Source organism: Mesocricetus auratus, unplaced genomic scaffold, assembly GCF_017639785.1.
Source record: "Mesocricetus auratus isolate SY011 unplaced genomic scaffold, BCM_Maur_2.0 Super-Scaffold_100010, whole genome shotgun sequence".
Taxonomy (NCBI): domain Eukaryota; kingdom Metazoa; phylum Chordata; class Mammalia; order Rodentia; family Cricetidae; genus Mesocricetus; species Mesocricetus auratus.
The window spans coordinates 47,758,780-47,771,018 of record NW_024429194.1 but is presented as its reverse complement, the minus strand read 5'-3'; the positions used below and the strand labels follow the sequence as shown (position 1 = coordinate 47,771,018).

Sequence of the window (12,239 nt, the reverse complement as noted above, 5' to 3'; positions counted from 1 at the left end):
GAGGTCAGCCTGGTCTACAGAGTGAGTGTCTCGAAAAGAAGAAAAAAAGAAAAAAGAAAACCTAACCCCATTACTTGAGTGGTTTATATTACAAGCTAGTTGACACACCCTGCTTGCTTCTGTCTCCATAAAGCATCTTGTCAAATATAAGAACAGAGAATTATGGGGAAATGTTCATCCTTCTTAAAAATATTACATATTGGGGGGGTGGTAGTGCACACCTTCGGTCCCAGCACTCGGGAGGCAGAGGCAGAGGCCGGCAGATCTCTATAAATTTGAGACCAGCCTGGTCTACGAGCTACACAGAGAAACCCTGTCTTTGGGGAGGGGCGTCTTATATAGCTCAGACTGGCTTGTATATGACTGTGGAGTCTAGGTTAGTCTTGAGCTTCTGATCCTCCTGCCTCCACTTCCAAAGTGCTAGGATTGCAGATAAGCACCACCACCAAGGTTTATGTGGTGCTGGGATTGAGCTCAAGGCCTTGTACACACCGAGCAAGCACTCTGTCAACTGCATTACATAACCAGATAACCCTTTACTTCTAAGTATTGTTCTTTCCTGCAGCTCATTTCCTGTACTTTTATTTTCAGTAGGTGAGTCAACACAAGATGGCAAATCGGGATCAGGTGAAAAGATCAAGAGACGTGTGAAAACGCCATATTCTCTTAAGCGGTGGCGCCCCTCCACCTGGGTCATCTCCACTGAACCACTGGACTGTGAGGTCAACAACAATGGTAGAGACAGAGCAGTTCATTCTAAGTCTAGCACTGCTGTGTACCTTGCAGAAGGAGGCACTGCCACAACCATGGTGTCTAAAGATATAGGGATGAATTGTCTGTGAGATGTTTTCAAGCCTATGGAGTGAAATTATTTTTTTGCATCATTTAAACATGCAGAAGACATTTTAAAAAAAAAAACTGCTTTAACCTCCTGTCAGCACCCTTCCCACCCCTGCAACAAGGACTTGCTTTAAATAGATTTCAGCTATGCAGAAAATTTTAGCTTATGCTTCCATATTTTTTAATTTTGTTTTTTAAGTTTTGCACTTTTGTTTAGTCTTGCTAAAGTTATATTTGTCTGTTATGACCACATTATATGTGTGCATATCAAAAGTGGTCTCAAAATATTTTTTTAAGAAAAAAGCAAAAACAATGTATTGCTGATAATCAGTTTGGACCATTTTCTAAAGGTCATTAAAACAGAAGCAAATTAAGGCAGGTTCAACTGCAGTGGTGTCTGGTATCCATGTTTTATTTCTGGGCACAAGCTAGTTTATATGTTGATATGTTTTTGAACATATTATCTGTTGGACATTCTTCTATCTTGTATTTTGTTTGAATGTGCAATAGTCTTTAGACCACAACGAAGCTTTCTTACCAGCTCTCTTCCTATCAGGGCACACGTTCTTCCACTGTTGAGACATTTCCCCCATTCTTCAATAATAGGAACATTTTCTTGCTTTTTCCTAAGGGAGAATGCATAGACACTGTCCAAAGGGCTCCAAAAAGGACTTACCAAAACCTTTTTTGAAATGCCATTGTCTTTTAACCTTCCAAATACTAAGTGTTTCCTTCCAGGCATTTTAGTAAGTATATTTGGTTCTGATTTTGGAAGTTCATAAGAGAGCATAGAACAAAACAGAAGAAAGCAAATATTATCGTTTTCCATTTTATTTTTCTATGTATGTTCATGTTCCATATTCATTTATTTAAGAAATACTTTTTATCAGAAAATATATAGAGCTAAACTTACATGGAATTTTTAAGTAAGTAGATGGGCAAGGTGATGTAGTATAGGAACTTTGATTTTCTGATCATCACAAGTTACATTTCCTATTTATAATAACTCCAGAAAACTCATAGTTTTGAATTCATAGTATCTTTTATTGTTTCCCAGCAAAGCCTGTCAGCTTTATGTGAAAACGATTCCTCTTCCCATGACCTAAAACACTGTGTGGAAAGCTCAGTCAACCAGCATGCCCAATCCCATGGAAGAAGGGCTTGCTGCCGAATCTAAGACTGTTGGACAGACTAAGATTTACCCTCTTTCTTTCAATAACTTTCTTTGCTAATCCTATTTTCATAATTTCTCCTCTTACCAGTTTCACATGATCTACTTTGAGCAGGATTTATTATTTATGTGGTAGCAGAGCATGCTAGTGATACCATACCAGTGAAGTCACTATCACACTCCCTTTGCTTCTTTTGTTACTAATGATCTCTTAAACAGGCTCTCTGTCTTTTAATAAAGCACTTTCTGTCAAATATGGGAATTTTCCCTAAACATTGTTTGCTGCCAGTTTGCAAACAAATTGTTCTCGTGTTTTCAGATTCTCAGAACCCTTAATATCCATTATCTGATTAAGTCTTAAATTTTTGCAGGGGAGTTAAAAAAAGTTAAATACAAATCTCCAAATTTCTGATTGTGGTTCTCATGTCCTGAACACCACTTTCTCATTCGTAATTCTCTGCCCTTGCCATTTAACTAAGGACAGCCTGCTTTTCCCAGTACCCTGTCCACAGTGCTTGTGACTCACTTGTGTAAGCCTTCTTTGACTTGCCATCTGCTGTGTTTCTTTGATGTGACAGCATTTGAAACATTTATTCAGCTGGATTGCTGACTAGAGTTCTCAGTCCTAGAATTAAGATTATTGTATTTATGCCTGGGGTCCCTTTCTCCCTTTTGTGATTTATTGACCTTCTTGTGGTTCATGGCTTGTTTTGTTTTGTTTTGTATTGGGGGGTAGTTTGAGACAGGGTTTATCTGTGTAGCCCTGACTGTCTTGGAACTTGCTCAGTAGACCAGGCTGGCTTCAAACTCAGATTCTTAGTATATATTTTTGTCTTCTAGCATACAGTTTCTTTCAGATAGTCACTATTTTTTATCTGAGTAACAACTTGTGTCTTTCTCTTGTCCAAATAGCTTTCAGATGCATTTCAGGATTTTTTGTGCTTTCAGTTGTGGGACAACTTTAAATTAAAAAAAATATATATTCCTTCCATCTCCAATTTGAAGCATTGAGAATAAATGACCCTTTGAGGTGCAACTGATCAGAAAATTGTCTTTCATTCTGATAGCTTGTATTTGGACCAGTCGATTGTGAATTTTCAACAGTCTTTAATGGTTAATACATTTATAAGATCCTTTAAAAATTAATATACCAGATCAAAAGAAATAAGTAGAGCTTCCCATCTCGTGCAAATATATTTAAAACATTTTATTCCTTTCCCTGATATATGGTAGCTACTTAGAAAATAGGAAAGGTAGAAAGTATAGGTCATTTTAATAAATTTTGAAATCTGTAATACACAGCACACAAAAATTCCTTTAATAACTTAAATTACTTGTTAGCTTTATTTATCTGACTCTAGAAGGTGAAACAACCAAAACATTTCAGATAAAAAATTAATTTTGGGGGCTAACCTAACCCTGTCTCGTAAACCAAAAAAAATTTTTTTTAATTTTGGGCCTTTTGAATAAAAGTCATTCAGTTCAAAAATATTTCCCTGGACAGTATTATAAAAAGCATCCTAATAGTACTTCAGAGTGTAGTGTCAGTTCTCTTAGGAAAATGCCAGTTGTGGGGCTGGAGAGATGGCAAGGCAGTTAAGAGTGCTTGTACGGAGGACCCAAGCTCAGTCCACAGCAGCTCCATGGCAACTCACAACTTTCCCTGCATCCGGTTCTCTCTTGTGGCCTCCATTGACACGCACAACATCCCCCAACACACTCACAAAAGTACACATAATTAAAAAATAAAAATAAATCTTAAATCCTAATTGTATACCAAAACTAAGTAATAGAAAGAACTTGATTTGAATTAATGTATAGAATAAAATGATTTAAATAAAAATCCTAAAAAATTTAAATGTATAATTAAAAAAACACTTTTACTGTAGAAATTTGTGAGGACATATACTAAAAACTGGTATGTAGTTAACACTATTTTTTTCATCTTCAGAGCAACCATATTTTAATTATTTTACAACCAAGGAAACAAAAATTAGGAGAAAGTAATTAATTTGTCCAAGTTTACCTGGGATAAAGCTCTAGGTCTGTTTCTACATATCTCTTTCATCCATCCACATGACTACATTCTTTATGGACGGATGTGTAATGTAACTCTGTACTCCAGCAGACTTGTGGCTTGTATGTAACCCACACCAGATACCTTAGTGATTTGAGAAGTTAGGTAATCATAACAAAGTCTGTAATCATTATTGCTTAAAAAGCAATTACTAATTCAGTACAAAATTCAACCTACATCTTAAAATCACCCCACTTATCTTTTAATATTCTTATATTGCAGAACTAAAGGCAAAGTAAATTTTAAGAGAAAAGTGAAGGAAGCTGTGGAAACAGAGACTCCTAAAACGATCCCATAGTAGATTTGGAAAAAATAGTTTAATATAAATTTTTAATCTTCTTAACCCTTTGACTCCATCTGTAAAATTTCTGTGCCAACAATGTTAAAAAAATTGTTTAATTAGAGAACTAAATAAGTTGTAGAAAAACTACAAGATTAATTCCCTTTTTTATAAAGCAGGTTGGTGTAGTTTCCTTATGTGTGTGTATCAGTTCTGGAAACTGTATGTTGGTTCTGAATGAGAAAATACAGAAGGAACACTCAAATAGTAGGAATTATCCCAAATTTTGGCAAATATTTTTACTTAAAATATTTTCAAGTTTGACTTCTAAATCCCAAAGAATACCTAATAGGTTGTAACTGTTATACTACATGTTTAGTTTCTGTTAACTAGTCATTTAAAATGGAAAGAAAATAAGTGTTTTGTTTTCTTTTTCATATTTATAGACATTAATATTTCATTGGGGGTCATTTATTAGTATTTGATACTGTATTATATTTTACACCATGTTTTATAAACGTGTGTTGAACTTAGTATTGGTCATGTGTATGTTATTACATGACTACCCATGGATTTTTTTTTAATGTATAATTGCTCTATGTCCTTAACTTAAAAGATAGATTCTTACGCATGCTAGTTGATGTTTTAAACCTGTCAGTTCTAGAAAGTATGTAACACTCCCCACAGACCCCAGGAATCTAAGAAGTGTGTAACACTCCCCCACAGACCCCAGGAATCTCTCTTAACATATGATTATTTTCAGTATTCACACCCTTGACTAGCAGTGGGTTGTGGTGGGTTTTGTTTTCCAGAAGATAAATTTGCATTTTTAACTTTTGTTTTTAGATTATGAACTATGCAAACTTTGCCCAAAACTACCTTACACGACCCCTTTCTAACTATGCTCATTGATAATGTCTGTCTAGCTGGTTACTTCCTGAGCTATCACACAAAGATTCTGTCAAAAGGAGGCTTCTCTACAGGTGTCCTCAGGAGCACACCAGCACCTGTGTGCCCACAGAGGCGGACACCTGCCGTTCCTCTCTTTAAACCCCTCATGGTTTCTGCTGACTGTCCCTCCACTGTCTGGCTTGCAATCATGTCAAGACAGTTTTTTTCTTACCTATTCTGTCTCTCTTGTTTGCTTTGGAGTGTCTGTCATACCTAGTAGGGAACAAATGGTCCTTTGTCCTTCTCTGCAGTGCTCTTTAGTCGGCTTCAGGCTTCTCAATCAACACTTCATCAGAAAAATTTTCTAGTTCCTTTAGGTCTGTTTCTCCTCAAATCTATTTTAATTACTTTATTTATATTTAAGAGCACATAAAATTCTATGTTATATTCAAATTAATTGCTCCATTTAATTTATAGCACAGTAGTTTGATAGAATTTAAAGATGTTACCTTTTGACATTGGATTTAATCATCAGACCACCCAAAAATCAGCACTTAATTTTTGTATTATCTACATTTTTCTATTAAAGTGTATTTTATGATTTTATATCTGCACAGATAGAACTGAAAAAGCTATGCATATGTAATCGTGTATCATTTTCATTAAACTCTCACCTATGTCACAGTGAATTTTAGTATTACGATTGAGTCACAACAAATATTGTACATTTTTTTCATATCAAATACTATATTAAACACAAAATGCAAAATTAACTATTAAAAGCAGACCCTACAGACATCAGGTATTACCCATGATATTTTTGTATCTCTGTAGACCACTTTTGAAATGCTTACCGTTGTTTTTGCAGCATAGAGTGAATGGACTAGAACAATTTTCATTTAACTTTATAAGTGGTTAAAGTTGGGTGTTTGCGTAGAGAATAGATCTTTAAAATTTATCTCAAGGCATATAGATTTGAAAGTAAACATTTGAGAGGCTATACTATATGTTAAAATTATGCCCCAAATAAATCTATTGAATCTTTTTTAAATTCCAATTTTGTTATTACTATGGTGTTTTGAGTTGTTTCTACTGAACATTGTAAACACACACATTCATTTGTAAAACTTGGTTTGCAGCCCACATTCAAATCTGGAGCAGAGAAAATCTTTAGAACTAAATTGCTTTGTTATAATGCCCAGTTTGTGGCCGGCGTTGTTGACGCACGCCTTTAATCCCAGCACTCAGGAGGCAGAGGCAGGCGGATCTTTGTGAGTTCCAGGACAGCCTGGTCTACAGAGCTAGTTTCAGGACAACCTCCAAAACAATACAGAGAAACCCTGTCTCGAATAACCAAAAAAAAAACAAAAAACAAAAAATGTCCAGTTTGTAACTGAATTTTAACGAAAATTGACTATACTTGAAATTACAACTTGACTGTTTTTTTCTTTTTAAAAAGTCCCCCCTGTTTTATTTGTATTTTAAATTTCAGAAACATCTTCATGGTTTAGAATCACTTTTAGACATAGTATTACTTAAAAACTCAGGGCACCTTTCATCTGTACACTGAAAACGTTCGGTTGGTAGCAAACAAGCAATTAGATCTAGTCATATATTTAAAGTTTTTCTTGCGTAGTAATGTGTTATCATATTATTTGACTTAATTCACATCAACATGATATTTGATTTCATTAATCATAAAAACTTGCCCAGTTCTGTAATTACTGAATATTAGGCATGACTCAACTAATTGGCCACATGTCATAGCAGATTTAAGCCTTGGAGTTAAAAAGCCAAGTTAAACATGTTCTGTTTTTGGTTCTGTGGTTATACTGGATGGAACAAATGTTTCGTTTCATTTTGTTTTGTTTTTTAATAACAGAGCTTAGGAAAAGTAATTCTGAGATAGAATTTTCTTAAGAGATAATTAGCATTATAAAACTTGTAAGAGTGAGCTGATAACTGTAGCTTTAGTAATGGCTTGATGGCTTTGAGAAGGTGATCTATGGTAAGCAGTTTTTCACACTGTCAGAGCCAAACAATTTTTCTTTAAGTCAGAAAAACTTAAGCTCTAATTGGTCTGCTGTATATTTAAATCTTAGCAGTAATTTGTAATCAGTCTTGTCTCAGGCTCCCTACCTTGTTATCAGTCTTAAGTATATAAAGGAAACATTTGTAAAGATGTATAAGAGTAAGAAAACTAATGACTAAAAAGTTCAATTCAAAGCAATTAGATTTCAATTTAATATTGAGTTGCTTGACTTATGTGGCTTTTTTTCTTTCATGGTAACATTTATTTATTTAAGGGATGTTGTATGTCATGTCTTCATTTCTATAGAAATTGTATTGTATAAGTGTTTGTGTAAGCTGGAATCATCCTGAATTTTCTGTTGCTAATTTTTCAAGTGAACTTACATGGATAATTGTAAAATACACTAACTCTTAGGGTGTTATAGCTGAAACATGGAGATGTGTAGCTGCCGTGTTTTTTCTGAATGGATAAGAAAAACATTAGCTACCGAGTATTCATTTCTGAGGATGCTTTTTAGCAAAAGAAAGGCTGACAATATTGGCTCTTCCTCAGAACCCTCTTTCTTGTTAACGGGTATCTTTTGTTGGTGTATTCTGTTCTTACATTACAGATAGAATATCGTGTGTGAATTTATGAATAATTACTTTCAGTTATTTGCTTTTGTATAAGCCATCTGAGACCTTGCTATGCTGTATAAGTTGTGTTTGATGGAGCAGTGTGAGTATGAAATAAAGCAGATCACTTTCTTTTGTATTATCTATGGATGCCACTATGAACGCTGACATTAAGCCACTAAAGAGTTTTCTATGAATAAGTGTAAGTAAATGCTTTGATATATATAAACCTAAATACAAAGATTGTATTGAGACAGAGACATTGGCAAAGGAAGTTTTAAGGCAGTTCTTTAGGTTTAAAAAGGCTTGCTGTAAAATGGTGCATTATTCCATTTATTAAAGATCATATTAATGACAACATTAAGTTTTTTTTAAAGGATTTATTTATTTTGTGTACATTGGTGTTTTTCTGTGTGTTTGTCTGTGTGAAGGTGTTAGATTCCCTGGAACTGGAGTTACAGGTGTTTGTGAGCTACCATGTGGGTGCTAGGAATTGAACCCAGGTCCTCTGGAAGAGAAACAGTGCTCTTAACCTCTGAGCCATCTCTCCAGCCCTGTAAGTGTTTTTTTTTTTTACTTTATGAGGCCTCCAGAAATTGTTACTGCTAATATATCATAGAGACTTTGCCATAGAATCAGCACATGATCTAATGTGACTTGTATAACAGTGTATATCAGCTGCAGTGAGAATCATAGCTTCCACTTTTTAGCTGCTTACAATATGCCAAGCACCATGTTACTTGTATGTACGGTGGACAGTTTGCACAGCTATCTTGCAAATACATATTCTCTCTCTTTTATAAGTGAAGAAATAGAAGTTCAGAAAATTTAAATACCTTTCTTCAAGCAGGTAGCCAGTAAGTGATGGATGGGATCCCAGTGATACATTTTATACTTTGCTTTGAGCTACAGCTTTTGAGTTTGCTTGTGGCAAGGAAAACTCATAAAGTCTGCTCAATGGTTAGAGTAGCCAAGAACAAGTTCAAGTGGTTGGATGCCGCCCAAAGCACTGGTACTCAGCTACTTTTGGTCACCTAATATTGTTTTGGTGACTAAATTGTTGAGTAATCTTTTTGGTTAGAACCTTATGTTTTAGGAAGTTTCGTCTTCCTCCTCCGGTATCTTGCTTTGTTGCCCTACTTTTGCCTCTAGAGTGGCTGGTATTGCAAGCTTCTATCATAACAGCTAGATCACTTGCTCAAAAGGCAACACATTTTATCTGTTTCTAGATGGATTCAGTGTGTTGGCTGCCTGTCATGCAGGGGAATCCTGTACCAGTTTTATAGGGAAAGCATGTTCAAGGGTGTGCTTTTACCCAGCCAGGTGCCAGGAGAATTTATGCTGGAAGAAAAAATGCAGCTTGCTCCCATAGGCTCTGTTGTCATCTTAAGTGATATTTTAGGGTTCATAGATTTGAGGTATCTTTTTTCCTTTTGACTCTAGCCTGGTACGCGGTATTACAGGAGCACTATTACAGTTCTCTATAGAACCTGCTGTGGGGTTTTAAGATAGCTGCATGTCCTTAGAGGAAATGTGGTGACTTAACTGGTCTATCTTCCCAGTTTATACTATTCTCTGCAAGGAGCTACCTTCAGCTAGTGATTAATCTTTTTGTTCTGTAATGCTTTTTAAAGGCCAAATTTTACATTCATTTTATTGGTATGATTTATTTTTCAGAATTGAAAAGATGAACTGAGAAATACCAAAAAAGTATGCTACAACTTCTCCTCCAGAAGGAGAAGACTTGCAGCAGTGTGTGGTTTTCCTAGGGGGCACGTGGGCATGTCTGTTTGCACTGACAGTACACCAGCTGACCAAAGAAATGACTGCCAAGTGCAGCTTGGCAAACCAATGAGTTCTTTGGGATTACACATACAGGAGAAAGTGTGAGTGGCTCATAGCAGGTTCTTCACTGAGAGATGACAAAATGTGGTGGCATATGTCTTTAGTTCCAGCACTTGAGAGGCAGAGGCAGGCTGACCACTGACTTCCAGGACAGCCAGGGCTACACAGAGAAACCCTGTCTTGAAAAACCAAAATAATTTAGATAAAAATTTTAGAAATTGAACGCCAGGCGGTGGTGGCACACGCCTTTAATCCCAGCACTCGGGAGGCAGAGGCAGGTGGATCTCTGTGAGTTCCAGGACAGCCTGGTCGACAAGAGCGAGTTCCAGGCCAGCCTCCAAAACAATACAGAGAAACCCTGTCTCGAAAAACCAAAATTTTTTTTAGAAATTGGAAGAAAGGGGAGCTAGAGAGATGGCTTTGAGGTTAAGAGCACTTGCTGTTTTCTCAGAGGACCTGTCACATGGTGTCTCTCAACTATGTATAAGGGAATCTGGGACCTTCTTCTAGTCTCTGTAGACACCAGCCGTGCATATGGTGCACATACATACATGCAGTTAAAGCAGACATCCAAATAAAATGTTTCTTAAGGGAGGGGAAAAGAGCTTTGAGCATTAATAGATGATAAACATACTGGAGATTAAAAACAACCCTCATGTGGCTGGCAAGATGGCTCATCCATTAAGGGCACTTGCTGGTCTTGCAGAGGACACAGGCTCAGTTACCAGAACCCACATCCATCAGTAGCTCACAACCATCAGTAGCTCCAGTGGATCTGACCTCTTCTTGTCCTCAGGGCAGTGCATAGACATGCATGCAAACAAACACCTATACACATAAAATAAATCCAAACAGCAAGCCCTAATCTCACAGTAAGACTTAAAATTATAGTGCATAGTATAAATGTGGGAGAACTCATGGGGGGAATACCTACTTCAATCTTAATGAATTGAGCAATTCCCCTTCATCACTGTCCTAAGATATAAGTAGTAATTAATTAAGAGGAACACTGGTCCTCTTGGCAGAGCTGCCACTTCCACACAGCCCTGGGTACCAAAAAATGAGCTTTTGCAGGGAGGGCAAAAACATTAATTCTGATTTGGCATAGTGGCTTACATTTGTAATGCTAACACTCAGGAAGCTACAGCAGGATTGTTGAGCCAGCATACCAATCTGTGCAACATAGTGAAACCCCATCTCAAAAGATTAAGTTATAGAGCTGGGGAGATGGTTAAAGTACTTGCTGTACAAGCGTGGGGACCTGAGTTCAGATACCCAGCACCAGCTGGTTGAGGTACGCACCTGTAACTCCAGAACAGAGACAGAAGGACCCCTGGAACTTGCTGGCCAATCATATGAGCCAAACTAATAAGAGTTCCAGGATCAATGGGAGGCCCAGTCTCAAAAATTAAGTGGAGAAGCAAATTAATAAGACTCCTGACATTAACCTATGGCTTCCACATACACACACCACAGCAAAAAGTAGGACTGAAGATGTTAAATGTAAGGGCAGGTAGGATGACCGCTGTCCCACATAGGCAAGCATGCAGGTCTGAACTCAGCTGGGAGTCGGTGAAAGGATTTAATCAGCAGGTGTCAAAGCAGCTAGCCCTATTCGTGGCATAAAGAATGGGCTGAGAGGAAAGAAATTGTGAATAAAGTCATATGGACAAGCTCCAACAAGAGATGATGAGGACCCACACGAGGTGAGTCAGTGGTGGAAGGGAGGCAGTAGCAGACCAAATCAGGGCTGACTAGATCAGAGGGACCCAGTGTCTGGAAAGTGATTGTCTCTCACGGGAGTAAGAAAAATCTCAGAATGTTCAGATAACAGAGGGGTTACCTTTACACTGAAGCCTGGACTTCAATGTAAAACATTGTTAATGGCCGGGCATTGGTGGTGCACGTCTTTTAATCCCAGAGTTCGGGAGGCAGAGGTAAGTGGATCTCTGTGAGTTCGAGGCCAACCTGGTCTACAAAGTGAGTTCCAGGACAGGCTCTAAAGCTACACAGAGAAACTCTGTCTCCAAAAACAGACCAAAAAAAAAAAAAAAAAAAAAACAAACAGCCTAAAACAAACAAACGAAAGTGAGCTGATCATACATACCCGGTAACCTGCATTTGATCCCCAAAGAACTGACTCCTTGAAGTTGCCCTCCGATGTCCTCATGCTCACTGTGGCATGCCTACACCACCACTACATACACTTATCTTCCTTTTTTGTCTTTTTTTTTTAATTTAGAGTGGGTCAGAGCACCTTAAAAAGAACACCAAGGCTTGGCAGAGATGGTGGCAGATGTGCAGTTTGTGTGTGACAATGCTGTCGTGAAGCAGAGGAGCTGTCACCAACTTCCCTTCCTAGCCTTGAACTCTCCCTTCCATCCTGTCTTAACTGGGAGGGGGGAAACTAGTCAAGGAAGCAAACAGACTTTGTATGGTTCTGAGTTTGTTTATTTTTATTGCGATAAATAAAAAAGTGAAGTTTTCCT

General features: G+C 37.2%; 1 protein-coding gene across 2 annotated transcripts in view; it reads left to right on the top strand.

Annotated features, from left to right (window-relative positions):
- Bmpr2 (bone morphogenetic protein receptor type 2) overlaps positions 1–8,265 on the top strand; it is a 109,859-nt gene extending 101,594 nt beyond the window's left edge. Inside the window, exon 13 of one of the 2 annotated variants that reach the window (XM_040753533.1) lies at positions 595–8,265. In XM_040753533.1, the coding sequence (XP_040609467.1) occupies positions 595–842 (248 nt within the window). In that variant the 3' untranslated portion in view covers positions 843–8,265. Of the gene's footprint in view, positions 1–591 lie in introns of both variants that reach the window. The other variant, XM_040753532.1, reaches the window with a different exon arrangement.
- Positions 8,266–12,239: the final 3,974 nt, after the last annotated feature.